Source organism: Diaporthe batatas (assembly GCF_019321695.1).
Source record: "Diaporthe batatas strain CRI 302-4 chromosome Unknown Contig00016, whole genome shotgun sequence".
Lineage (NCBI taxonomy): Eukaryota > Fungi > Ascomycota > Sordariomycetes > Diaporthales > Diaporthaceae > Diaporthe > Diaporthe batatas.
This window is the reverse complement of record NW_025408563.1, coordinates 469,382-494,494: the sequence shown is the minus strand read 5'-3', so window position 1 is coordinate 494,494 and position 25,113 is coordinate 469,382. Positions and strand designations below refer to the sequence as shown.

The 25,113-nt window shown below is 56.2% G+C and overlaps 8 protein-coding genes across 8 annotated transcripts; 4 read left to right on the top strand and 4 right to left on the bottom strand.

Moving 5' to 3' along the window:
• Positions 1 to 761: 761 nt before the first annotated feature.
• Positions 762 to 1,581, top strand: KVR01_011570 (uncharacterized protein; the record flags this gene model as incomplete). Its single annotated transcript, XM_044790341.1, has 2 exons — positions 762 to 1,246; positions 1,314 to 1,581. 2 exons carry the CDS (start codon positions 762 to 764, stop codon positions 1,579 to 1,581), a joined length of 753 nt encoding a protein of 250 aa, XP_044639279.1.
• Positions 1,582 to 3,548: 1,967 nt separating this feature from the next.
• Positions 3,549 to 4,887, bottom strand: KVR01_011775 (uncharacterized protein; the record flags this gene model as incomplete). Its single annotated transcript, XM_044794671.1, has 3 exons — positions 4,520 to 4,887; positions 4,092 to 4,460; positions 3,549 to 4,034 (listed from the first exon to the last, which is right to left on the bottom strand). The coding sequence occupies exons 1-3, from the start codon at positions 4,733 to 4,735 to the stop codon at positions 3,549 to 3,551; spliced, it is 1,071 nt and encodes a 356-aa protein (XP_044639484.1). The 5' UTR covers positions 4,736 to 4,887.
• A 989-nt stretch (positions 4,888 to 5,876) lies between these two features.
• Positions 5,877 to 6,814, top strand: KVR01_011792 (uncharacterized protein; the record flags this gene model as incomplete). Its single annotated transcript, XM_044785910.1, has 4 exons — positions 5,877 to 5,951; positions 6,010 to 6,416; positions 6,467 to 6,670; positions 6,713 to 6,814. The coding sequence occupies exons 1-4, from the start codon at positions 5,912 to 5,914 to the stop codon at positions 6,812 to 6,814; spliced, it is 753 nt and encodes a 250-aa protein (XP_044639501.1). The 5' UTR covers positions 5,877 to 5,911.
• Positions 6,815 to 7,482: 668 nt separating this feature from the next.
• KVR01_011758 (uncharacterized protein) lies at positions 7,483 to 9,874 on the bottom strand (the record flags this gene model as incomplete). The annotated part of the gene is made up of 4 exons (XM_044794208.1): positions 7,483 to 7,761; positions 7,850 to 8,666; positions 8,746 to 9,546; positions 9,624 to 9,874. 4 exons carry the CDS (start codon positions 9,872 to 9,874, stop codon positions 7,483 to 7,485), a joined length of 2,148 nt encoding a protein of 715 aa, XP_044639467.1.
• A 365-nt stretch (positions 9,875 to 10,239) lies between these two features.
• KVR01_011798 (uncharacterized protein) lies at positions 10,240 to 13,363 on the bottom strand. The gene is made up of 3 exons (XM_044790480.1): positions 12,969 to 13,363; positions 11,015 to 12,909; positions 10,240 to 10,943 (listed from the first exon to the last, which is right to left on the bottom strand). Exons 1-3 carry the CDS (start codon positions 13,027 to 13,029, stop codon positions 10,362 to 10,364), a joined length of 2,538 nt encoding a protein of 845 aa, XP_044639507.1. The 5' UTR covers positions 13,030 to 13,363; the 3' UTR covers positions 10,240 to 10,361.
• A 255-nt stretch (positions 13,364 to 13,618) lies between these two features.
• On the top strand, positions 13,619 to 16,053 carry KVR01_011645 (uncharacterized protein). Its single transcript, XM_044787550.1, has 3 exons — positions 13,619 to 14,298; positions 14,383 to 15,454; positions 15,532 to 16,053. The coding sequence occupies exons 1-3, from the start codon at positions 14,187 to 14,189 to the stop codon at positions 15,917 to 15,919; spliced, it is 1,572 nt and encodes a 523-aa protein (XP_044639354.1). The 5' UTR covers positions 13,619 to 14,186; the 3' UTR covers positions 15,920 to 16,053.
• A 1,058-nt stretch (positions 16,054 to 17,111) lies between these two features.
• On the bottom strand, positions 17,112 to 21,048 carry KVR01_011610 (glutamate--ammonia ligase). The gene is made up of 9 exons (XM_044789890.1): positions 20,715 to 21,048; positions 20,510 to 20,545; positions 20,323 to 20,370; positions 20,212 to 20,256; positions 19,796 to 19,835; positions 19,646 to 19,690; positions 19,404 to 19,573; positions 19,268 to 19,341; positions 17,112 to 18,606 (listed from the first exon to the last, which is right to left on the bottom strand). The coding sequence occupies exons 1-9, from the start codon at positions 20,715 to 20,717 to the stop codon at positions 17,985 to 17,987; spliced, it is 1,083 nt and encodes a 360-aa protein (XP_044639319.1). The 5' UTR covers positions 20,718 to 21,048; the 3' UTR covers positions 17,112 to 17,984.
• Positions 21,049 to 22,056: 1,008 nt separating this feature from the next.
• Positions 22,057 to 23,595, top strand: KVR01_011730 (uncharacterized protein; the record flags this gene model as incomplete). The annotated part of the gene is made up of 2 exons (XM_044794851.1): positions 22,057 to 23,172; positions 23,383 to 23,595. Exons 1-2 carry the CDS (start codon positions 22,978 to 22,980, stop codon positions 23,593 to 23,595), a joined length of 408 nt encoding a protein of 135 aa, XP_044639439.1. The 5' UTR covers positions 22,057 to 22,977.
• Positions 23,596 to 25,113: the final 1,518 nt, after the last annotated feature.

Here is a 25,113-nt window from a genome sequence, read left to right as displayed (position 1 = left end):
TGGATCCAGACGAGACACTGATGTCCCGTCTCAAGTTCTAGATGTTCCCCAAGAGTCTTCAGAGACCATCAAGTAATAATGATGCTCATGATCATGTGTGATCTTTCTCTTACTTTAGACTTGCATCAGTGACTGTATCAAGTAGCGACACCTGGATGCGGTTGGGAAAATCAAACGCCATGCAACTTAGGACAATTGAGCCCCGTCGACTGAGCTATGCAAACAGTTTAAAGTGCTCAATGTGCAATGGGTTTAGGAACATGAACATGCATTCAAACAGCAGGGACAGTCGTCATTTCCCAGGGCTGCTGTGATTATGGATTGTGGGTCAGCCACACACTTAGGGCAGGCTGCAGCCGCGTGGTCAGCCGCATTGTCAGCCGCGTGTTCAGCCTGGCCCAGCCTCGTCTGCCCCACCCAGCAAGTACCCTCGAGGATAGTGCCAGCTCTGATCCCGCCGAGAACTGCTCGTTGGATCCTATCAATCTGTTTGCAACTTTCCTCTGCAGCCTGTGAGTCACTGTGCTGTGGAATTCCTGACCAGCTCCCTCTTTTCACCCACCCTTTTCTTTCCACCACCCACCTTTTTCTTTTTCCACCAACCTTTTCTTTCTTCCAACCACCTCCCCATCCTTCTTTTCCACTCACCTCAAGTGCTCTTGCTCCTCAATCTGCAGCAAATAGAGACGTGTCGATCTCCTTCTTCCCCTTCAAGGAAAGCCACACACCTATAAACAATGCAAGCAGAACCCATTGCAAAGATGTCCAGCGACAGCCTCTCTAATCAAGGTGGGGCAGCTGACCCTGCCTACACTCCCGACTCACTTTCTTTGTCCTCTTCTTCTGTTCAGTCTGCCATCCCCGCTGGCCATACCCGGACTCCGGTGGCAGGTAGTCCCATTGACGCCTCGCTGCCAGCCCCGCCTATTCCAATCCCTTCTGCCTGGCTGCAGGCCCCCTTAATTCTCAACACTTCTCTCGTGCCTACTACTCCTACCGCCCTCGCAGCATTCTTCGCCAGCCAGGGGCTCGAAGCAGCTGCCGTAGTCGCCTCCCTACACCACCAAGCCAAAAGCCCAGCCACCGCACCCACCGTTGCGGAGCTGACCGCCCGCCTGGGTGATGCGAGGCACCCTAATGCACTTGGGGAGGCAAGATTCCGTCAGACGAGACAGGACGCGCCCAACGCCGTGGCCCTCCGCCTTCTAGCACAACCCGCCGCACACGACTATGGGTTCGAACAGAGGTAAGTTCCGCGCCCGCCGAGCGCCAACAGCAATCTATGAGTTCGTTGCTGACAGGATGCGTCGCAGCTCATACACCAACAAGGAGGGCAACACGGTGATGGGCTGGAAGTGCAAATGCCCAACCTGCGACTGGCACAGCCAAGACTACACCCGGCACAAGGACGAGATGCATGTGAAGGGCCCTACCACTGCGTTCTACTGCCCTTACCATGGGTGTGAGCAGGTCCACTATGGGACCACCAGGTTCTCTGAGATGAAGAAACACATTGCGGGCCATCAGACGCGGGGCAAGGGGCAGGGTGTGCAGGGCAAAGGCCGCGGCGGCCGGGGCTGACGTGCCCAGCAGAGCGGCGGCTACCCCCCGTACACCCACGTCGGCAGGCAGAGCAACATCGCCTCTGGTAGCTTCAACGGCACTGGAAGGGCTGGCAACGTCGCCTCTGGTGGCTTCGACGGTGCTGGCAGGGTTGGCACCACGGCCGGCCAGTGCAATGTCACCTCTGGCGGCTTCGACGGGGGCTGCCAGGGCAATGTCGTCTATGGCGGCTTCGACGGCAGGCCCCCCGCCTGTCCACTCGGAACTGGCAAAGCTCCCGCAGCAGGAATGCCGGCTTGTTCCTGTGGAACATAGTTGCATGATCTCGAGCGGTGGAAGGCGGCAGTGACGTAGACAGGTAGAGTTTGCAGTTGCTACGCGGCCATGAAAATGCCCTCGAAGAACAACCCACATGACTGGTATATCCGCTTAGTCTAGCGACCTACCTGGGCCGCATGGCGACAGAATTGTGGAGCTTGAGGGTGTAGGACGAGGAACATCTACTACTTCTTGGACGGTGGGGGCCTCAAATGATGGGCTTGGAGGACGTGGTTGATCTCTCCAGTTAGGCAGCCACAAAAGGGTGGGCTCCAGATAGTCCAAATACACCTCGAAACGTGAACCGGTGTGTCCATGTACTGTCGTCGTCATGGGTCGGCCACCCGTAGACTTTTCAACGGTTGGGTGCAATTGCGATGACGGAATGCAGGCGCTTTGGGACAGTCAACAAACCTGCCGTGATGTTGTACGTGACCTCCCACATAACCCCCCATCTCTCCCCGCGTAATTACCATCCGGCATATTCGCTAGAGATCGTGATCCCCTTCGAGCCCACCTGCGTGCAATAAAAGTGCCAAGAGCGACCACGAAACGAACCAGCCATGGACGCATCGTCTTTGCAACCCCTGAGAGGTTGGCCTTCCAAGATTATCTTCCCCAGACTCCCTGCGACAAGTCCTGCACCCATGGCGGGATTTTTCCCTCTTTACTACCTAGGTATGTACCAAGGTATCAGATCTGAGTCCTTGACGCATTGAATGCAAAGGTTGGGGGACGTCCGGCCAGGCCAGCAAGCTAGTAGCCAGTCCCGGGTGGCTCGACTGTTGGGTATCTAGCAGCTGTTGGGCTTGATCGCAGCGTCGCTACTCTAGTGTCGTCTCCCTGTCACTTCTCAGCATAAATCTTGTCATAGCTCCGTACCTAGGTATGAGACCGATAACAACCACAACAATCAGGACAGTTTTGGTCCACCTGAATCAATCTCCATCGAAACCGATACAAATGGGGCCATTTTGGGTTCCTGTGCAGTCCGGAACACATATGGTGCCTGGCGAATGCGACTGTGATAAGCCCTGGAGATTATGTTCATGCGGGACTTTATGTGCCAGCATGTCTAGAGTCGCGACTACATCATAAGCAGCAATTGCTGGAACGGTTACGGGACTGAGTTTTGTTATTACAGTCAACCTACATGTGTAATTTCCTTGTCGACACTGGCAATCCCGGGGTTGGGAGAATCGGGACCTGGGTCGCACATAGTAGAGGACATCATACAATATCAGAAGACCGTTGATTATGCTGCTTGGACAAGCTGGTCCATACGGCACCTCGTAAGGCAATTAGTGAAGCCCTGTCTACCAGGTGGACTTGATTTTCCGTTTGTTTGCTTCCAAACACTGATGATTTCCAAGCTAGGCAACTTGTCATGTTGGCACTGCCTTGTAAACCTGAGACTCGGTAAGTATGTCTGCCTCATTAATGTCTGGTGATTAGGAAGGTAGCAGGGGGCTCACTGGCTACATATCTTGCGAAGTACGAGACTGCATGCGGCGTGACTGGCATAGTGATTCACCATAGCAGGAGTGCAGAGCCCGTGTTGATCTTTTACCAGGATACGATCTCATTCTAAACTCTCTGTTCATCGTGTGTACTGAAACTGCACACCGGCACAGTCCACCAAGCCCACGCGAAACAAGACAATCTCTTTAAGGGTCAAAGAAGTACGGAGGGCGCCCTCGTTTCTTTGGATCGGGCTGCAACTTCGCCTGTTCCTCCTCATTCCAGTGGTAGCACCTGGAGGTCGGAGTAGTTGTTCGCTTCAATCGTTCCCGACACGTCCTTATCAAATCCTCATCAGGGTCCCCTTCTCCCATCAAGCGTCTTTCATACTGAGTCAGGATAGTATCTTCGTCAGCAGATTCAGGCCAGTCCACCGTGGTGATTACGCAATGATCACGCGGCCGCGCCCCTTCTGGGACATCGTGGCGAAATTTATATATGTGGTATTTAACCATCCCATCGTAGGGATGCCAACGCCATTTGTTTCCTTTTGTGATGCGTATAGGGAGAGGGCAGCGGCCGTGATCTGGGTTTGGCGATAAAATGAAATCCAAAAGTTCGTTGAATTGCTTTTCGGAAGGCGGTGCGATGGTGAAAACATCGCCCGTGCCGTATATGTATATGCCATTGCACTATAAACGACATAAGACAGTCTCCATTTGCACAACATAGATCTTGATCTCACTTACCTCCTCCTCAGTTTCTCCGCGGTCAAAGAGAACAGTACCACCGAAGATATGATATTCTGCCCAGTATCCAGCAACATCTGCCAGGCCATTAGGATATCTCTTCCATGCCCAACAGCCGCCTCGATAGAATGGCGTAGGTGGCCCGTACTTGCTACGTTGGATTCGAAGTTGTGTGGGATTCTCTATGGTTCTTGTAAGTGATTCAAGCTTTTCCGCGTGCCAGGTCTCGAACTCTGCGTGCTTGTGAGCACCGTCATCCATCTGGTAAAGAAAACCAGCGATATCATGACAAGCGATCACGACCAGCTCTAGTAGTCGCAGTTGATAAGCAACAGTCCCGACAACAGTGCCTTGGTACGCATCAATTGTCTGTAATCAAGTGTTAGCTATCTTGAATGTTGATACTACCTTGCTACCTGGGTAGTAACCTTTGTGTCGAACCTGAGAGACATGATATCGAATTCCGCGCGGAAAGCTTGAGTCTTTTTCATTATCCCAGGGCATAAATGCTGATGATCCACTGGCAGTGCAACATTGTGCTCATAGTACCAGTGGTCGCTTCTGTAAATGTCGCTGGTTGGCATGCCGTCCACAATTTGGGCGTAGGTGAACTCGGCGTGTGGTAAAGAAAGGATGTTAGTCATCGCTTGTTTGAGGGAAGCAAGATGCTACTCATCCAGACGTGCGAGAGACATGATGCCTGATGCGGGAAGCCCGAGTCAAATCTGTAGAGGCGCACACGTGGTTCTGGAATGGATTCCGCAAGGCTGCTTGGGCGATGGGAAGACAGGGAAAAGAGAAGATATATGTGTACTGAATGCCAGGTGATGCGGCGGGTATGACTACAGAGCTGCCTAAATAATAGCGGGCACACTCTGCGAGGGTCTTCTGTTGCCAACCAATCCCTGGGACAGACCCGCAGCTTCAGGCACGCTCGCGGCACAGCACAAAATACCTGGCATATCCACTGTTACATAGCACCGCCACACCTTCAATTTCATGACACCCGCGTCATTGGGAAGGTCTGTACGGGTGGATTAACTACCAGGTTCCTGGGTAGTATTTCAAAGAATGCTCTTTCACGAAACTTTACATTCACACTCGGTGGAGTTCATCGGATTGGAAAGAAACCGTCAAATTCGCAGACATCCGCCGCGAATTTCTACACCCTAGCATCGAGGTATAATATCACAACGGAGTATCACTCAGAACTTGAAGGTTCCCATTGCCACATATACATGATCTGGTCCAAGCTCTCGCTGACCTCTTGTTAGTTTGCATGTTAGCTGGCTGGCGGCTGCTGTTGGCGATGGAGTTCTGGGTCCCGGCCCAGCTTTCTCCCAGCCTTTATGTCTTGTAGTTGCGTCATAGACTTGGAAACCACGAATTTTATCGGCAAAGATGCGATAGGTATCACCCAGCAAGGATGAATGGTGCACTCAGTCGATGTCAGCCCGCGTTCGCGGGTGACCGGCACCCTTCCCCAAAGGCCGATCGTTGTCTGGGCCTTACTATGTCTCTTAAGAGTAGAGCGGGCGTACTTTGCGGACTAGTCGTGGCGCTAACACCATCGGAGGTGCGACAAATGAGTTCCGCCCTGAGAGCGCGAGGCTCGGCATTCGCTCTCTTGTGCGCGCCTCGCGCACTTGTCAATTAGCAACCTGTGAACAAAGCACTGAACACACAGAAATAGAAAATGTATATATATCTCATACATTCTCCCTTTGCCAAGAATGATTCTCCATCTTCATATGAGCATCTTCAACCAGTGATACATCACAATCTTGAAAATCGGCACGAGAAAAGAAAAAACCATCACAATGAGTCAATATCAACCACTGTCTGGCAAAGTCGCTGTTGGCAAGTTTCATCTCATTGCTTGAATCACTATGAAGCGCATATCTGACCATCGATTCAGTCACCGGCTCCAGCCGTGGCATCGGCGCAGCCATCGCCCTCAAGCTTGCCTCTTTCGGGGCCGACGTCGTGATCAACTACGTCGCTTCGGCGGCTCGCGCCGAGGCTGTTGCTGCCGATGCGCGCAAGCTGGGCGTGAGAGCAGTCTGCATCCAAGCCGATGTTAGCAAGCGCGACCAGATCGCCAGCCTGTTCCGGCAGGCTGCGGCCGAGCTGGGCCACATCGATATCATCATGAGCAACTCGGGTATCGAGCATTTCGGGAACCTTGAAGACGTCAAGGAAGAGGAGATCGACAGGGTCCTCGCCGTCAATGTCAAGGCTCAATTCTTCGTGGCCCAAGAGGCTCACAAGTACCTGAAGGAGGGTGGCCGTCTGATCCTGATCTCGTCCATCTCTGCAGTTTGGGTAAGCAACACGCATGATGCTCCTTGAAAAATCCCACTAATGCTGTTCAGGGTGTCCCGCGCCACGCACTTTACTCTGCTTCGAAGGCAGCCATCACGGGCATGATCAAGTGTCTTGCTCATGACTTCGCGTCCCGGAAGATCACCGTCAATTGCATTGCGCCCGGCGGCATCAAGTCAGACATGTACACTGAGGCTGCCAAGGATTACATCCCCGGGGGCGAGAACCTGACCGCGGAAGAGATCGATGAGAAAGTAAGTGGGCTGAGCCCAATGGGACGCCCGGGCTTTCCTGAGGATATCGCCGGTGTGGTGGCCTTGTTGGCATCTCCCGAGTCTCAGTGGATGACTGGCCAAACTTTCCACGTGAATGGAGGCGCGCACATGTCTACATCTTGAGTAGTCGGAGAAGATTGCGTGATTGGAAGATTTTTCGAATATGGCCAGCTTGGGCCCGTTCGATTCAGACCACAATGGGGTTACAATAACAAATTAGTACACAACACAGCTTAGGTGTTGTATAACATGGCCACCAAAGAATAGTACATGATCCTGCACCCACCCCAATTTCTGAGCGCGGCAGTGCTATTGTAAGAAATCTTATAGTCTGTCTAACCTGCTCACTCGCACCGACCTTTTGCTTTCTTAGAGCCATCCAGCCATTCTCCGAGCGAGCGTCAGCGAGCGATGTATTCGCCTTACTCAAAACTAGGTTGTTGATCAATGCATGCTAATCAGATATCGCAGCTGGACCTGGTTGTTATCATGGGCGAGTCAGCTGGCAGCTGGTCTATTGCGGCACATCTGCTATGGGATGACCTGAGGAGGGGAAAGGGGCGACTGCTCCGTTCCACGGCGCGATGGCCTTGTCTGGCGGACCGGTAATGGTTGAGAGTGCCGAGCGCGGTCAGCCTTTCTTCGACCACCCGTGGACATGGCCGAAATGACCGGATGCGCCAATTCACCGGACATGATCACCTGCTTGAACTTGAAGTCTGCCGGCTTCGATGGAATCATAGCTTCAGTCAATGTATTGATACCTGGATTTCCAGGAGTTCAACCTCCAACTAATATTGTGTTTGATTCTTATCACAGCCATTCGAAGCCCCAACATGTCCATGCGGTGACGACGGAACAACTGGACACTGCGGCGAGACTACCGCCGGCTCCCGGTCGACATCGACCCAGCTCCTCAGGCTATTGGTATTGACGATTTCGCTGCGGTCGAGCCGGGACAATATCTGTGTGAAGTCACGCGTGTACTCGACGGCTCGGATGGCAGGCCGTGTGTTGGCTTCAAATGGGCAGTTCAGCAGGGTCACGGCTACGTCGCGGACTTTGTATGCCTGGTTGGGTGGGTCAGCCTCTGATGTTTGTGTGATAAAGATCCACATGGGTTGTAGGTAGAACGAGAGAAGACACAGACGAACATACCAAGTACAGCCCGTTCGGTTCGAGATAGACATATGGGATGCTGTGAAGGAGATGCAGCATCTGTCGGCAGATATCCTCGCGTTCGGCCCAGTTCGCCTTCAAGGCAGACGAGACCTCCTCGGCACCAGCGGCACCAGCAGCAGCACCACCAATGACCTTCTCCTGGATGACCACGTCGATCTGTTCCAGCAGAAGACTCTGCAGCCAGAGGTGGGTCACATGGATGTTCGCCCGCATGATCTCAAGCTGGCCCTGAACAACCTTCGAACACGGGGCGTCGCCCTCCCCAACACCGACGGCACGGTTCGGCCGCCGCTCAACCGGGCTGCCGAAACTCGACACAACACTACTGGCGCGGTCGTCGTCGCATCGGGGCGTGGCAGGGTCGTCCTGGAGACGCCCCGGCGAGGCCCACTGGCGCATGGGGCCGGGCGCGTCGTCGAGCATGTACCGCATCTCCTGGAGGAGGTCGCGCATGCGGGCGAGGCGGGCGGCCGGGGTCCGGCGGAGCTCGCACTCGCACCCCGTAGTGGCCATGCTCTCGCGGAGGCCCTTGAGGAACACCCGGGAGTGGATGATGAATGCGCTTGCGAGGGTGAACGGGGGCGCGGGGGTTGCTTCGCTTTGGCCTCCTGTGGTTGGGGGGCCATGTGTATGTGTTGCTGCGGTTGGGGAGAGAGGGTCCAGGATTCTGTCTCTGAGGATGTATTCGTCGTCGATCTCGAGGGGGACGAGAGCATCAAAGTTCACTTCGCGCAGTTCGCCCGGCCCGAAGTACGTCAGACGCTCCCAACGTCCGCTTTGTACTCTTGTATGGCTGTCAAGCATTCGTAAATTAGTGATGATACGCAGATAGACAAAGTCGAATTCGGCAGGGACCGCAGGGTTTCTCTTACGCGTAGCCATAGAACAACAACCAAAAGGCCTTCTTCCGCAGCTGGGTCTCAATGCAGTTCAGACCCTCGTACTCAGAGATGCGATGCAATCCCAAAAGGCGTGAGAGCTGAAGATATTCCACGTCAAACATGCGGCTGCGGTTGACCTGCCCCGTCTGGAAGGTTGCAACGGAAAAGACATAACTAACGGCCCACTTGCGGTGGTTGACATGATCCCAGTAGCTGTGCGGCCTCTGCCGGGTGCACATCTCGGCACAGCAGTTTATCAGGGCCGTCCTCGTCTCGAAGTGCATGCCGGCCTCCGGGTCGATGGCACGGTAGTCCCGGAACCGGGACGGCAGCAGCCCGACGGTGAGCGCACAGAGGCTCACGAGGAGTGCGAAGAAGTCCGGGTCGGTGATGTCCCGGTTGTTGGCCAGGTCTTGGCGGAAGTTTGGTCTGTGGACTACGGGCACGAGGGGGTAGACCAGGTCGAGGTAGTCAACCATCAGGGTGTTGATGAGTGCTCTTGAACACAGCTCATCTGTTGGAAACCTCGGGCCGGCTATGGTTGGGTTATTATCCGGGGCAGTTATGGCTGGATGTGGATGAAGAACGTTGGATATGGCATTGGGAGCTCCGAAAGAGGGAGATGTAGCTTGCAGTGTTCTGGGCAATGGAAGCACATCGCCGGGTAAGACGAAGCCAGTCGCATTGTCCAGACCTGTTGAGCGAGAATGTTGTTCTACCGGAGGTTGAATAGGCGGCTCAGGATGCAGCTCACTGCCGCCGTCGCCCGACATGTCTTCTGACAGGCGTTTCCTGCACGGCCAAGAGTATGGTGAGCAAATCTTGCATATTCGCCGAGCCCAATACAACACCGGATTGGCGGGACATACCTGCGCTTTGGGCCCCGCGGCCTCGAGGGCAATAGGAAACTGCATGTTAGACCAAGCCTCCGGCAATTATAGCACTTGGGCTGTGGCTGAGACTCGGCTGACCCAGGTGGCTCAGCATTGGGTGAAAGCGTGTTGTCAAAATGGCACCTTCTCCTCCGCCCACGGCAGGCGTCACAGGCGCGGCTAGAGATGCTCGACCTCACGGAACCAGGCTGAGGGGTCCCGCTATTCACTGGGCTCTGGTCGTGCATAACGGTAAACTATCAGCAGTGGCAGTGCACGGGTACCTGGTATTGAGTGAGGCGACTGTGAATTGCAGCGGAGAATCTAGCGCTGCGGAGAATCAGCACGACCTGGGCTGGTCCATTTTGGTCCGGGCAGATCGGTGCCCACACGCCACGGTGAAAAACCCCACGGGTCAGAAGTTCCAGAACATCCGGGGTGCCCTAGCCGTTTTTTCTATGGTCGGAAGCAGCTAGACATGGGGGGGACTGGCTGGGGATGACTCGGGTACTTCCGGACTTACGGAATAGGGGCATTTCCTATCCCAAAGAAGACGTGGCCCGTCCCAAGTCGAAATGTCTCCTCAACAACGACATGCTTCTCATTTCTTGACTTCAGGATTCAAATCATTTTTTGCGACTTGTTCTTCATCTACAGACATTCTGGAATAGTCAATATTTACCTTACGTTTACAAGCAATGTCCATGCAATATTCTCTTCGCGAGCATTAACAAATTAAGCACGCAGTCCCTTCCACCGCCTCGTCTTCTGAAGAACAAAGGCCGTCTCAAGAAACTCGCCACGGCTGCTCGTTCCCACAAGGATGCCGTACTCGCCAGCATCACTCCGCCAGCAGTCCTCCATCTCGCTCCAGTAGCTCGTGGCGCGCAGCATGTCCAGCGTGACCTCGGCCGTCGCGCTGGCCCCTGGCTCCAGGGAGACCTTGGCGAAGCCCTTGAGCTCCTTGGCCGGGCGGGTGATGGTATCGCGGTTAGAGCTCGTCAGCGGCGTCCGCGCCGCGGGAGTGACGTATACCTGAACCACCTCGGCGCCGGCACGAGAACCCGTGTTGGTCACCTTCACACGCACGTTCAGGCTATCCGCGGAGACTTGTACATCGAGGCCGGAGACCTCGAATGTTGTGTATGACAGGCCGTGCCCAAAGGGGAACAAGGGCTCTATGTCGAGTGTGTCGTACCACCGGTATCCGACGTACACGTCCTCGCTGTATAGCGAGCGGCCGTTGTCGGATCGGAAGCTGAGGGCGGCGGGGTTGTCTTGCAGTCGTCGAGGTATCGTGAGTGGGAGTTTGGCAGCCTGCAAGATGGAAAGTCAGCACATTTCCCAGCCAATGTTTGGAGCAACAGACATCGAATGTCACGACTTACCGGGTTCACCTCGCCAAAGAGCACATCGGCGATGCCACTCCCGCACTCATTGCCGCCAAACCATGCCTGGACAACAGCATTGGCCTGGTCAATCCACGGCATAGCAACCGGGGTGCCGCTCTGGACAACAACGGCTGTGTTCGGGTTAGCCGCCAGAACGGCGGCCACCAGCTCATCAGTACCGGGCGGCAGCGCCATAGTCGACCTGTCGAAGCCCTCCGATTCCCACTCGCCGCTCAGGCCGGTGCAAACAACGACCTGATCCACACTCTTGGCGACATCAACAGCCTCCTGGATCGCGACAGCCGGGTCGATCCTAGGACACCCACTAAAGCGCACACCGCCCTGTCCAAAGTCGACGGTCCCGGACGCCTTCACCTTGCTGGTGGCCGAGCACCCAAACCGCACCAGGACCCGGTACGCGCGGCCTGCCTCGAGGTGCATCCTGCCCGTCTCCTCGACGGTGCCGCACCCCAGGAAGCTGCTCCCCAGCTTCTGGTTCTCGACGTTGGACACGACGAGCTCGCCGTCGATGAACAGCTCCCCGGTGCCGTGCACCGAGAGCCCAAAGTCCCACTCGCCCGACCTCTCGGGGACGAGGACGCCGTCCGTCTCGGCCCACCAGATGGGTGCCAGGTCCGGGTTCTCGTAGTCGACGAACCAGATGTTGGCGTCGTCGAGGACCCGCTCCTCCAGCGGCGCGCGTGTGTCGGCCTCGCGCTTGGTCGCCTTGGGCGGGGCGTCGTTGTAGATGCGCAGGACGAAGCCGTTCTGCTTGCCGTCTGGGGTCTTCAGAGCTTTGCCTAGGAGAGGCAGGGACTGGTGGCCATATGCGCCCTGGGAGAATACCACGTCACCTGCGAGAGACTTGATGCCCTCCAAGGGCGTGATGGTCTTGTATGCCCGGAGGCCGGCGCTGCCGCCGCCACAGTACGTGGCAATGTTGGCATTGGGTCCAATCACAGCAACCTTCTTGTTCTTGTCAAAAGGAAGGACATCCCTTTCATTCTTCAACAAGACCAAGGACTTGGCTGCTGCCTCACGCAGCAAAGCAATGTGCTCTGGCGTGTTGGCCTGCTTCTCAGGGGCGTTGGGCGGGATCGACGTGTTCTCCAAGCCATGCTTGACCAGCCTCAGGACATTCCGCACCGCCGAGTCCAGCTCAGCCATCTTGACCTTGTTGCACATGACAGCATGAGCGAGCGCGCCGCCCCGCCACCTCGTCGGCCCAGGCATCTCGAGGTCGAGGCCGGCATTGATCGCCTCGGACGTGCTATACGTCCCGAACCAGTCGCTCATGACGAGCCCGTCCCACCCCCACTCGCCGCGCAGGATATCCCTCAGGAGCGTCTTGTCCTCCGCGGCGTGGCACCCATTGATCTGGTTGTATGCCGTCATGACAGCCCGCGGCCGCCCCAGTTCGATGGCGATCATGAAGGGGAGCAGGTAGATCTCGCGCTTGGCGCGGTCCGTTACGATAGCGTTGACGGCCATGCGCTCGTGCTCGAGGTCGTTACATACAAAGTGCTTCAGCGTGGCCGACACGCCCTTCTCCTGCAGGCCGCGCACATAGTGTCCCGCGAGGATGCCCGACAGTAGCGGGTCCTCGGAGTACGACTCAAACCCACGCCCGCCGAGTGGCCCGCGCTGGATGTTTATCGTTGGCCCAAGGACAACGTGTGCGCCCTTTGCGTGTGCCTCGTCCGAGAGGAGCCGGCCCAGGCGCGTCACCAGTTCAGTGTCGAAGGTCGCGCCGATCGCGGTGCCGCAGGGGAGGCAGGCGGAGGGCGTGCTGTCGAAGAAGTGTGTGCCGCGGACGCCGTTGGGCCCGTCTGAGAGTCGGATAGGTTTTATGCCGAGACGCTCGATGGTCGCTGTGTGCCACCAGCCGTTGCCTGAGTCCTGGTCAGAGAGGCTGACATGAAGTGCTCATCCTTCCGATACAGTTACTTACCAGCTGTGAGGGCCACCTTCTCTTCCACCGTCAACTTCTCTAGGAGTGCTTCGACATCCATCTTGGCTGGGTCGGAACTGTCAAGTGACAAGTCTCTGAGCAAACAATCTTATGTCAAAGTACAGACGTCTCACGACAGCAAAGGCCCTCTTGAGAAACAAAGCCACTTAAACTTCACGTTCTGAGGAGCAAACATGGAGGAGGATGAGTATACGCGGCTAGATAATGCCAAGGTGGGCACTCAGGTATTCCTCTCTGCTCAACATTTCTCCACTGGTCAGTCACATGACTGGCAACGGCTACAATCCGCCGACGATGACGTAAATCATCAAGACTGAATCAGGCATTTTTCCGGGTCTTAATATACAGCTAGGTTTCATGTCCTGCATCGCGAGGAGCTTAGCTGGCGAACCGACGGTTCGGTAACGAGGAATCTGGGGAGCGAGGGACGTCGAAGGATCTGGAGGCGGAGAAATACCGAGTTACACCACCGCGGATATTGGAATATGCAAGGGACATGGTTCATTCATGCACAATAGCCAAGTAATTAGCGAACACATTTCTCCGCCTGTGCTTCTCACATCTCGTATGTAATAGATCAGTAAATACCGAACTACTAATGCCCAACAACAAAAAACAAACAAGACTGACTCAATTCCCCGCTCCTGAGACCACCACGAGGCTTGGATCCCTTTGCCAACCCGACCCTACATGTGGGGGCCCCCGACTGTTCCTGCGTGCTTCTCCATGGGGGACGTGCCCCCCTTTTCTTACCGTTCGAGAGCGTGGCCTCAAGTGCCCTCCCCATGGACCCAGTTCGCGAACACCGGGCCATCGGCTTCTCAGAGGCCCACCCGGTCTTTTTTCTTTTCCCACAGCCAACAGGAGAGGCTAGGCCGTAAGCGATACCACCTTTCCACAACTCCACGCCGCCTTTTTTTCTTCCCCCAAGGCTAGGCCGTATTCGATCTTACACACCAAAAGGGGGCTTCAGGAGGCTGTAGACTATATAAGCCGACTACTTCTTCCCCCCCTGAACGTCGGGTCAAACGACGGTGTTCCAGGATTCTCCCAGGCTGTCCAGAGCCGAGACATCCCGAAAGCAAAGACTACGTGCAGCACCAACAGGCAGTCGCTGTTCAATCTCGGGCTTTGTTGATTATCCCGCCCCATATTCCACGGCTCACTCAGCCTTGCGATCAGAGCAAAGCCATCACCATGGTGAACCCAGTCGAGGAACTCGCCACGCTGCCGGGCGGCGACACGCCCTGGTACAAGCAGTCCCACCTGCGGAAGCTTAACTTCATCACGCTGTCCATGGTCCTGTTCTGTAAGCCTCGCCCTGTTGCCCCGGGCGTGTCTATTTTCACATTAATTGAACAAAATGCTAACCACACCCACCCTTCCCAAACAGCCTCAGCCAACGGCTACGACGGCTCAATCATGGGCGGCCTCCTCGCCCTGCCGCGCTGGAACACCTTCATGCACAATCCCTCAGGCGCCTACCTGGGCTGGATCACGGGCATCTACTGGGTCGGCAACGGCATCGCCTTCCCCGTCGCAGCATGGCTGTCCAACAACTACGGGCGCAAACTCGGCATCTACATCGGCTACCTCTTCCTGGTCCTCGGGGTCGTCATGCAGGCCGCGGCCCAGAACGAGGTCACGTTCACCTACTCGCGGCTGTTCGTGGGGATCGCGGCCTCGTGGCTGGGCAACTCGGCCCCGCTGCTGATCAACGAGATCGCGCACCCGAGGCAGCGCTCCGTGGCCAACGCGCTGTTCATGGTCGGCTGGTACTTTGGCGGGACGCTCTGCGGCTGGGTCACGTTCGCGTGCCGCGACATCCCGTCCGACTGGTGCTGGCGGATCCCCGTCGTGCTGCAGATCGTGCTGCCCTTCATGGCGCTCCCGGGCTTCCTGCTGTCCCCCGAGTCCCCCCGCTGGCTCATCAGCGTCGACCGCGTCGAGGAGGCCACCCAGATCCTGGCGACGCACCACGCCGGCGGCGACAGGGGCGACCCCCTCGTGTCGTACCAGGTCGTCGAGATCCAGGCGACCATCACGGCCGAGAGGGAGGCCTCCAGCAGCGCCTCGTACGCGGACATGGTGCGCACCCCCGGCAACCGCCACAGGCTGTTCATCTCCATCAGCCTGGGCATCTTCGCGCAGTGGGCCGGCAACGGCGTCGTCTCGTACTACCTGCCCCTCGTGCTCAACTCTGTCGGCGTGAGTTCCGTCACGCACCAGACGCTCATCTCGGCGTGCCTCAACGTCTGGAACCTGCTGTGGGCCATCGCGGCCGCGACCAACGTGGACCGGCTGGGGAGGCGGTTCCTGTTCCTCACCTCGGCGAGCACCATGCTGGTCAGCTTCATCATCATCACGGGCCTCAGCGGTGCGTTTGCCGAGTCTGGGTCCGCGCAGATCGGGCTGTCTGTCATCCCGTTCTTGTTCGTCTTCTTTGCCGGATATGATATCGCCATGTGAGTCTCCTCCCCCCACCAACAAACACCGAACCAGCCCAACTCCTACATGAACAAGTTACTAACATAGAAAATAGGACACCCTTCCTGACAGCCTACCCCTGCGAGATCTGGCAGTTCAGCCTCCGCTCCCGCGGTCTAACAGTAACCTGGTGCTCGACGGTCGTCGCCATCTTCATAAACACATTCGTCAACCCCATCGCGCTGGAGGCCATCCACTGGAAGTACTACATCGTATTCATCGTCATGCTGACGCTCCTGCTCATCACCGTGTTCTTCGCGTACCCGGAGACGCGCGGCCACACCCTCGAGCAGATGGCCGTCATCTTCGACGGCGCCGACGCCGCGGTCCCGCCGCCCGCCGCGGTGAGCGAGAAGTCAGCGATGATGCATGTGGTCACGCATGCGTCTTCGTCTTCACATACCGAGGAGGCGCATCGCGGTGAGGTGGAGCGGAGGGTCTAACAAGGTTTTTTTAATTGAAGGGTTATTATTCCGTGGCACACAGCTAGTAATGGTACTCGCTGAAGGAAAGGGGGGTTTTAAGATACATGAGCTTACGTGACAAGACATCCTAATACATACCTGATGAATGCACATTCCCAAAAGATCTTCAGAATCATAAAGCCCGGGTCAATATAAGCTTCCTTGTATAGTGATACCCAACCCTTTCGTTGGGCTTGGAAGCAAGTTCTCAAACCGATCAATTCGTGCCGCTCGAGAATCATCGACTTTGCTTTGACATTTCGTTGTGCTAATCCCTCCACACCCCACTCGGAGAGCTCGAACGCACTTATCAGGTTGAAGCTGGTTAGTCTTCCAAGGTTTTGTTTGGTATCTACGTTCGAGAAAAGTGACCTAGGTATATGCGATCTTCTATGCACACATTGTGGTGATGAGACTGGCACACAAATTGCATCAAGCACACAGACCAGGATCAACAATCACATTTCCAGGACGAGAATATCGAAGACCAGGACACGCGACCCCAGCTCCAGGGGCAAAGAACACCCGCGGCATACTTGGCTCACCATACTGTGACCTCCCAAGGGCCAGCACGTGTGGACTTGAGAGTCTTGGCCGTGCGCCCGTTGGTGGTCGTCCGGGCGGGGTGACCAGTGCGCAACGCGGTAATTGCAAATGTCCGCACCCCTCTTCCTCATCACCTTTCCCCAGACTATACAAGTGGTTTAACTGACCCCTCGCCGTTTCCCTCACTCCCATGCCGGTGGAGCTTGACCACAGCAACTCGACCCAAGGCGAGCATAGCACATCATGTACCCTTCAATCCGTGAGCGTCCAGCAACGCGAGCGGGAAGTCGTCCACCACTTGCAGTGCTAATGAGCGATATACTGACGATTGTGCATGTATGATGTCCCTCAGTCCCTCTAATATGCTCCCTAGAATCCGCACTCGCTCGTCTTATCTTCCCATCCCCTATCCGCCTGCCTACCTACCGCACAGCACAGCAGGGCAGGGCAGGGAAGCAGGGTAACTATAGGATGGATAACTAGGCGTATCTCCGTATTTATACCGAACCTAGGGTAAGTAAGGAGGGGGAAGACAGCGGTAATAATTAGCCAGGGGTTTCATCTATAATTCCCACATGTTTATTTATTTATGCTTGATTAGTAAGTCCCTAGATATAAATTCAAAGGGAGACCCAAGGTATATAGCTCCTTTGTACTGTGGTAGTCAACCGTAAAAGACTATACATACCTAGGTACCTAGGTAGTTAAAGAGTCACTCAGTATCAACTAACCTTGGAACTCTCTCTCAACTTTGAAGCATCAGCCACTTTTTTCACCCAATTAATTCTAGAACTAAGTTACACACAGCTTTTATTCACATCACTGCACATGTAGAGACTTGGCCTTACAAGTACTATAGACCCACTTCATGATCAACAGCCTCATTAATACTCCTCTGCCACACATTCTAACAACTCTACCCGTCACGACAAAGATAAAACATCAAATTAGGAGGGGCTGGCCACGCCCAGACAACTCAAAAATCAACATGGTGACAGTCACACAAAAAGCATAGAAGAGACTTAGGGATGGTTGATCGGTGGGGGCGAGCATTCAGAATCTAATTTCACGCTCGGCGAAGAAAATCGCATATAGCAAGTAGTATATCAATCCGCTCTCGGATGCGCTCCAATCTACCCTACCACAATACTACAGACAGGCGTATAGATATCCTGTCCTGTCCTTTCTCTCTCTCTCTCTCTCTCTGTCACCACACACACAATCTCTCTTATCTCATCTGTGCGTGGGGGGGTGGGGGCAGTATGTAAATCTTGTTATTTTCCGACGCCAAAACCTCCAAAAACGAAACCTCAAAATGGGGATGGATAGGTCAGCCCGGTGGTGGAGAAGAGGTCAAAAAGCTAGGCCCTAAACCCTATTCTACCACTCGGCTACCTGACTGCTCTTGTGCAACAACCAAAAATAGTGTGCAACCAAACACGCCGCCCTCTGAACTAGAAGAAGGAACTCATGAAAATGTGCTGCAAGAAGAAATAACTTAGGCAGAGCCAAAGATAGTCTCCATGAGGATGCCGGTGATCTGGTAAGGGTCGGCGTTGGAGGCGGGCCTCCGGTCCTCGAAGTAACCGCTCTGTTTTACGGCACACTCGCGGGGGATACGGATGGAGGCGCCACGGTTGGCGACACCATATGAGAACTGCTCGATGCTGCCGGTCTCGTGGCGGCCGGTCAGACGCTTCTCGTTACCCTCGCCGTAGACGGCGATGTGCTCCTTGTGGCGGCCCTCGAGCTTCTTGATGGCGGCCTCGATGTGCTTCATGCCGCCCTCCTGACGCATCTCCTCGGTGGAGAAGTTGCTGTGCAGGCCGGCGCCGTTCCAGTCGCCGGGGATGGGCTTGGGCTCGACCGAGACCTTGGCGCCGAACTCCTCGGCGACACGGTGCAGCAGGAACCTGGCGAGCCAGAGGTGGTCGCCCATCTCAATACCCTCGCAGGGGCCGACCTGGAACTCCCACTGGGCGGGCATGACCTCGGCGTTGGTGCCCGAGATCTTGATGCCGGCGTAGAGGCAGCAGCGGTAGTGAGCCTCGACGATGTCACGCTGGACGACCTTGCCAGCACCAACACCGCAGTAGTATGGGCCCTGGGGGGCGGGGAATCTTCAAAAGCTGGTCAGTACGTGGAACAGATCGGGAAAAGTTCGGAGTGTGATCGCGAAGCTCGCCATCTTGACATGTCGTCGCCAGAGCAGGAAGTGAGGGCCTGATCTGCGCTCGATTGACGCCTTCAATCGCAAGCACTCTTGACGTGGGGTGGCACTCGTGGGCTGCGCCGTTGTTATGACGACGGTGCGGGTCCCCCACAGCTGGGCTCGGCAAAAGCCGGCCAGCCGGTGGCAACACCACACGCGCTACCCTGCCAAGGCTGACGCTCGTCACGAGACGTCACGGTCGTCCTCCTGGAGCCTTTGGCCCGACAATGTGACGAAAACAGTTCCTCGGTGCTTCCCGTGACATCATTGTCATAAATGGGGTAGCGGGGGGCCGAGTCCCATGTTTTGCTCAATTGTCAGGGGGGCTCCAGATTTGAGGATCGACGTCTGGCGCCATGAACTGGCTGCAGCTGCCGTCGGCAGTGCGAGCCAGCCGCAGGCGCTGCCACCCACTGTGTCCCACCATCGAGCAGAGTCCCCGCGATAGAAGGCGCCAATCATACGTGGCACCCACTCCCGTTGATTTTGGCGATTTGGCGACCATGTCAAGTCTCACGGCGAGCCCCTGCGATCATCCTCCGCCTGGAGTGGTTTTGGAATGTGCTTACCCGTTTGCGGGCCAGCCGTACGGCCTGTCGTCGAGGTCGAGAAGTGTGTACTCCTGCTCGAGACCGAACCAGGGCTGCACGCACTGTTAGCGCAACGTCGCGTCAAATCGTGGTGCGCATTGCGATTTCGACATACCTTGTGGGCGGCGTGGGCCTCCATCAGCTTGGCGGCCTGGTGCCTGTAGTTGTACTTGTTGGGGCTTCCATCGGCATCCCAGCACTCGGCGAGGACGAGGATGTTGCCGTTCCTGCGGAAGGGGTCGGGGAAGACGGCGGCAGGGCGGAGGTAGACATCGGAGTTGTCGCCTGGAAGACGCAGCCGTTAGCAGATGATCGCCAGGGCTAGCCGTTTGGTGGTGATCATCATCTCCAACTTACCAGGAGCCTGGCCAGTGCTGCTTCCGTCGAAGTTCCAGATTGGGACTAAAGTCGGGTGTCAGTGCATGTCTCAGTGGACGGGAATGCGGCAGCCCCAGGGTCGAAATCCGGAATCCTGGGACTGGGCAAGAGCTGGGGGAAGTGACTCACGATCTTTTGGGGTGTAGCCGCCGTCCTTAGCATCCAGAGTCTAAAATCGAGTCATGGTGTCAGCCCCGTTATTCCTCAACGCCTGACGCAGCTCGGGGGGTCCTGGCGATAGCGATATCGTGGAGCTCGCCACAGCCACTGCAGTTTTGTGGGACACAGTGCAGCGGCCAGAAGTGCTTCCACCGGCGCAAAGCGAAAAGGCGGAGTCTTGGCCACTCTGTGTCTCGGGGCAGATAAGCCCACAAAGACTGCAGTGCGTGTGTTTCGTTGGAGCTGGGACGAGGGTGGCTTCTCGGCAAGGACAGCCCACGAAAAAGCGGCCTCTCCAGGGGGGCCAAGAGTTATGGTGTCACGGCATCGCTGGTGGGTCGGGCAGATTCGGGGCAAGTGGGAGGAGGTTGGAGTTTGGATCATACCCTCGACTTGGAGCGAGTGCCGCCCTCGGAATCGATCCAGATGTACTGCAACACAAAAAACAAGGTCAGTCTCGAGCGATTGCAATACGGGCGAAATGCTGGGTTGCTCACCTCTGCCATGATCTTGCCATTCTGGGGCAGTTCGAGGTACTTGGCCAGCTGTTTGTGGGGGCACACATGTCAGTCTCGCGTAACTCGTGATTCGTGCTTCGTAGTTCGTAATTCCCGCTGGGGGCCAGGCCACTTCTGGCTGTGTTTCTGTGGCTCTGTGGTTCTTGGTGGTCTGGGTGAAGCTTACAGCCGAAGCATTTGATGTGACAGCCGCCTTGGTCGCCTGTTGCAACAAAGGATTGTCAGTAAATCGCGCGCCCTCTGGAAAGAAGACTCAATGGGTGGTGCAGTGCGGCTGATGATGGTGGCACCAAAACAGGCGTGGGAAAGGCTGGGCTGGGCTGGGCCGGGCTGAAGACGGGCTGCGGGAAGCAGGTGGGGCTGCGACTCACCATTTTGATGTGTGGTTTTCTGGGGATGTTTGTTTGGAGATGCAGTTGTTGCAAACCAGAAGACGCAAGCAGCAAGTCAAGCAGTCGAAGCAAGAAACAGATTGGTTTAGGTCCTTGGAGGAAGAGGGGACAAGAGGATTGATGATGTTGAAAAAAAGAGAAGAATAGGCGCAGGCCCCTGGCAAAGGTTATCAGGCTGGCAGCACGAGGGACTTAAAAGGAATTGTCGCCGCGGTGGGGGTGGGTGAGGGTGAGAGAGGCAGGCCAGGCAGGCCAGGCAGGCCAGGAAGACCAGACCGAGAGAGAGCCGACGGGCCCCAGGAGTGACTGGCGATATGGGCAGCTTGCGAGGGAAGCTACTCACAGTCACGGCGGCCGTCACTGCTGTTTGGAGGTAGATACGTACCTCGTGCCGGGCCAGAGTACGTATCTACGGGGTAGCGTGCAATGTACATGAGATACGTACCTCAGCTCTGTTGCTGCTGCGCACCTCCTTCACCCGCCCGCCCGCACGCACTGGCACTGGCAACTGCACACCCGCAAGGCACCAGGGCTGCCAGGCGACCCAAGGCTAGGCCAGACAGATACCAACCAGCAAACCCGGCAGCCAGGCAAAGCACCGGCCACTACGTGAAGGTACCAGCGTACCACGAGTACGTACCCACACCACATGCCCCGCCCCACAGGAACCCTGGCTTGGAATGTGGGGGGCCCGGGCTTTTTTCGAAGTGGTGGAAGGGGTCGCCGGGTGCGGTTCGACTGTGCAGCCCCTGCAGCCAGCCAGTCTCTGGGCAGTTAATTGTGCTTTGCATCTGTCCCCCTCCCCTCCCCTCCACCCCCCATCGGAAATCCAGGGTATTATCGATCGATATGTAGACACCACGACATGACAGCACAGGCAGGGCCAGCCAACCAACCACTCACTCGGCTCTGATTTGATTTGATTTGATTTGGCGGACGGCGGCGTGGGCAGATAAGCAAAAGGACGCCATCCCCACGGCTAGATATCTATTATCAAAGTGACCCCTCTTTCTGGCGCCGCCCTTGGGGCCTGACTGTCTCCATCGTGAGGTGAGACTCCATTGCTCCACCGTCAGGACCACGTTGTGCTGCCACAGTACGACTGAGGGCGGCAGAGTGTGCTCCGTACCCTCGGGCCCGTTGTCCCGTCGTCACATACGGGCTGTGTGTGGCTGTGGCCGGGCTGGGCTGGGCTGGGCTGAACTCATCCGTGCTGTGCTGAGACATTCATTGACCTAAAACAGACACGAGTTCTTTGCTGATATTTGGTAATAAGTTGGTGGCCCCCTCGTTCTCGCCCAGTCGAGGTCGGTCCAAGTTACGAGCACTCGAGGCTGGATGCGTCCTGACTGCGTTCTGGCCGCCACAACCACCAACAAGACCAAGATGGCAGTGCTCCAGGCCGTTGTGTAGTCCAAGCCGTCGCTGGGCCGGCCGAGACTGGAGAGGACTTGAGTGGGACGGACTGGCGCACTGATCACCGACGTGCCAGCCCGGCTCAAAGGAAAACGGAATACCCGCAGTTGGGCTATGTAGTCAGGTACATAGTAGTGTGTCTATCTAGAACCCACACCACCAGCCCAGGCCAGAACCAGCTAACAACAAGATGGATGAATGTTCAACAAGTCCTGTCTTGATCAATGCGTGCCTGTTCAGAATGTTCCTTCCTGTCCAACCCTCGACTCGTGTTGGGCGCGCCATGCTGCAAACAATATGCGATTGGCACTGATTGCGGCAAGATATTACCTAAGAGTTTGAGGACACGATCGAGTAAACACGTCTAAATTCGTCCTAAACTCGTCCTCCTCCCCCTGCGCTTTAATTCCCGCTCCGGTTGTCGGTGCAGTCCACGGCCCGGGGGAACAAGGCCCTACAGGCTGGGCCCCTGTCCCGGCACCCCAGGTTTCTTACTAGTACTTGTGTCTGCCCGTCCGCCTCTCACCCGCGGTTACACCGTCCACGGTAATGCATGTTCCCCTCCGTATATACTGGGTACTAACACGGCCACACGGCCACGCACCAGGCAATATCAACTGTCACTCAGCCCTCTGGAATGGCCGCCCCGAGGGCTCGGACCAGACAGCCCGTCCCCAAAAGACAGGCCACTCCGGCCGCCCAGTCTTCAACCACGTCTTAAAATAGTTACCCAACTGTCACCAATTATCCAATTCTTTCGTGTCCCTTTGTTATCAGCCCGCCTCTGGTTGGTCCCACCGCCCCTCGCCACATCCAGCATGGCAGCATGGCTCCCCTGCCACGCTGCAGGGGCCCCTTATCGCCTGCTGCTGATTCGCCCCTCTCCCTCTCCCTCTTGGTCCCTTTCTGTGGCTTCGTTGCGCGGTTATTATTCCCAGATGCCAGAAAACTCGATCATCGTCAAGGCCTCTCATGCAGGAGTCGCATGCAGGTGATCCTCAGCCGTGGTATCTGTCAGTCTGTCAGTCTGTCTCTCCATCAGCTTGAAACAGGCCCTCTCTCCGCAGGCCATCCTTTTTTCTTCTTCTACTGTTCCTCTCCTGATACCACACCGTTGCCCTTACCCCTGCAGCCAACGTGAGCTTGGGACGCGGGGGGGATTGTGACATGTAGTCCTTCGTCCCTCACACGCGACCACCGAGCCGGCCATCTGATGACGCTTTATCCCTAGCCGGCTATTTTAGCCCGCCTCCCACGTATCTACACCGTGACCTTCGAAAAGCCTCAAGCAACTCTGAGCAGCGACTCATCATATGTCGAGATGACGTCGCTCGTTGCCCCGGGGGGTCCTGGAGTCGTTTCGATTATCAAATTGGGCAGGGACATGAAGTCAAGAGAAGCCACAGATGTGTCAAACGTCCCCATTTCAATGCTCCCACGCTGAGCATTTTCACACTCCCCCCTCCGGATCGGATGCAGGAACCGAGCTCACCGTACCGTATCAGTTCCCACCCTGCTGCGTCCACGGCACCACAACGGGGGCCGTGGGCAGGGGTTTGGTGTTACAGTATGTACGAAGTTGCTGTGCCAAGTCTGCGGGACCCTTGATATTTTCACCTCAAAGTTCGAGACAAGAGTCCTGCACTGCTGCACCCAAATTTTATTATGGTTTTATTATTATTCGCGGCCATGCATTCTCCCGGTGCTCCAGCGGTCAACGGGTCCCCCGGGTCCCCAGGTCCCCCTCCCCAACAAGACGGTCGGTCGGTCCTCACACGGACGCTGTCGCCCTTTTGGGGGCTGGTGCACCGGAGCGAACCAGATCAGTCCGCCCTCTCGTCTCAGTTACCCGGCTGGGCATGTGCTCTCGCGTCTATTACTTGCGGAGCGTTTTTCTTTGTTCCTCTTTGTCAATGCCTCGTCGCAAGGACCCCAGGGCCAAGTTCGCGGCCATATAGCAGGTGCGCTTCAAGACCGACTATGCACAGGTTTGTCCCGATTGAGGAATGACAACCGCCAGAAAAAGGTGACAGCAGTCCAGGACTCCTGTCCGTGCGCTACGTCACTGTCAAGCGTTGCAGTTCCCAGCATAACGTACTTAGGTAGCGCCGCCGGGAACCAATTTCATCCGAGGTCAAGAGAAGCTCCCCGAGGTCGAACCGACCGGGCTACGGGGGTACAGTAGCTCGAGAGTGCAGTGTAGCTTGCTGACCTACATTACCACTCGTCGATCAACCGCCCGATTTCGTGTGGGGGGGGGGGCCAGGGAAAAAAATCCGGGGGAGATGAGAGTGAGCACCAACGACCACAGACGTCCCATTCTGGCCCCCATAGCCCGGGGTTCCACACCTGGGCAGCGACCTCCCCCCCGTCGGGTCTTTCTCCCATCGGTCGATGGGTACGCAATCATGAGATCCACCGACTTGGTATGAGCGTCCACGGCTTCTCTTAGTATAGACGCCCTCAGCTATATCGCGAGATGGGCCACTTTCCTTGTATTCGAGGTGGCCCTGGATGAAACTACCGTCTATGCTTCTACTACAACTTGGCCACGTGTGACGTATAACGTATTCTCTCGTGCTCGCCCCTGGCACGGTAGCACTGAACACTCCCCCCCCCCCCGGCCAGCTTGCTATCCTTATTTCCCTGGAGTTATGACATCGTGCCAGGTGATTTGTTTCTAATCCACACATAAATGCTACGAAATACTCAAAATGAGTCTCGAATACTGAACGTCATCTTTGGACCTTGCCCAACTTAATCACTTGAACGCTGTCCAAGTCGTCCCGCCAGTGATCCATTATAACCACCAGCATTAATACTACTGTAGCTAGGCACAGTGGGCCAAAGGTTAAGGCGCGCTTATCTCCGAGTACCTGCGTAGTGACTTGTCCTGCCCCCGTCCCCCGCCTCCCTTGGCAAAACGACATCCCTCAAGCATGTATGAAAAGACATTTGATGC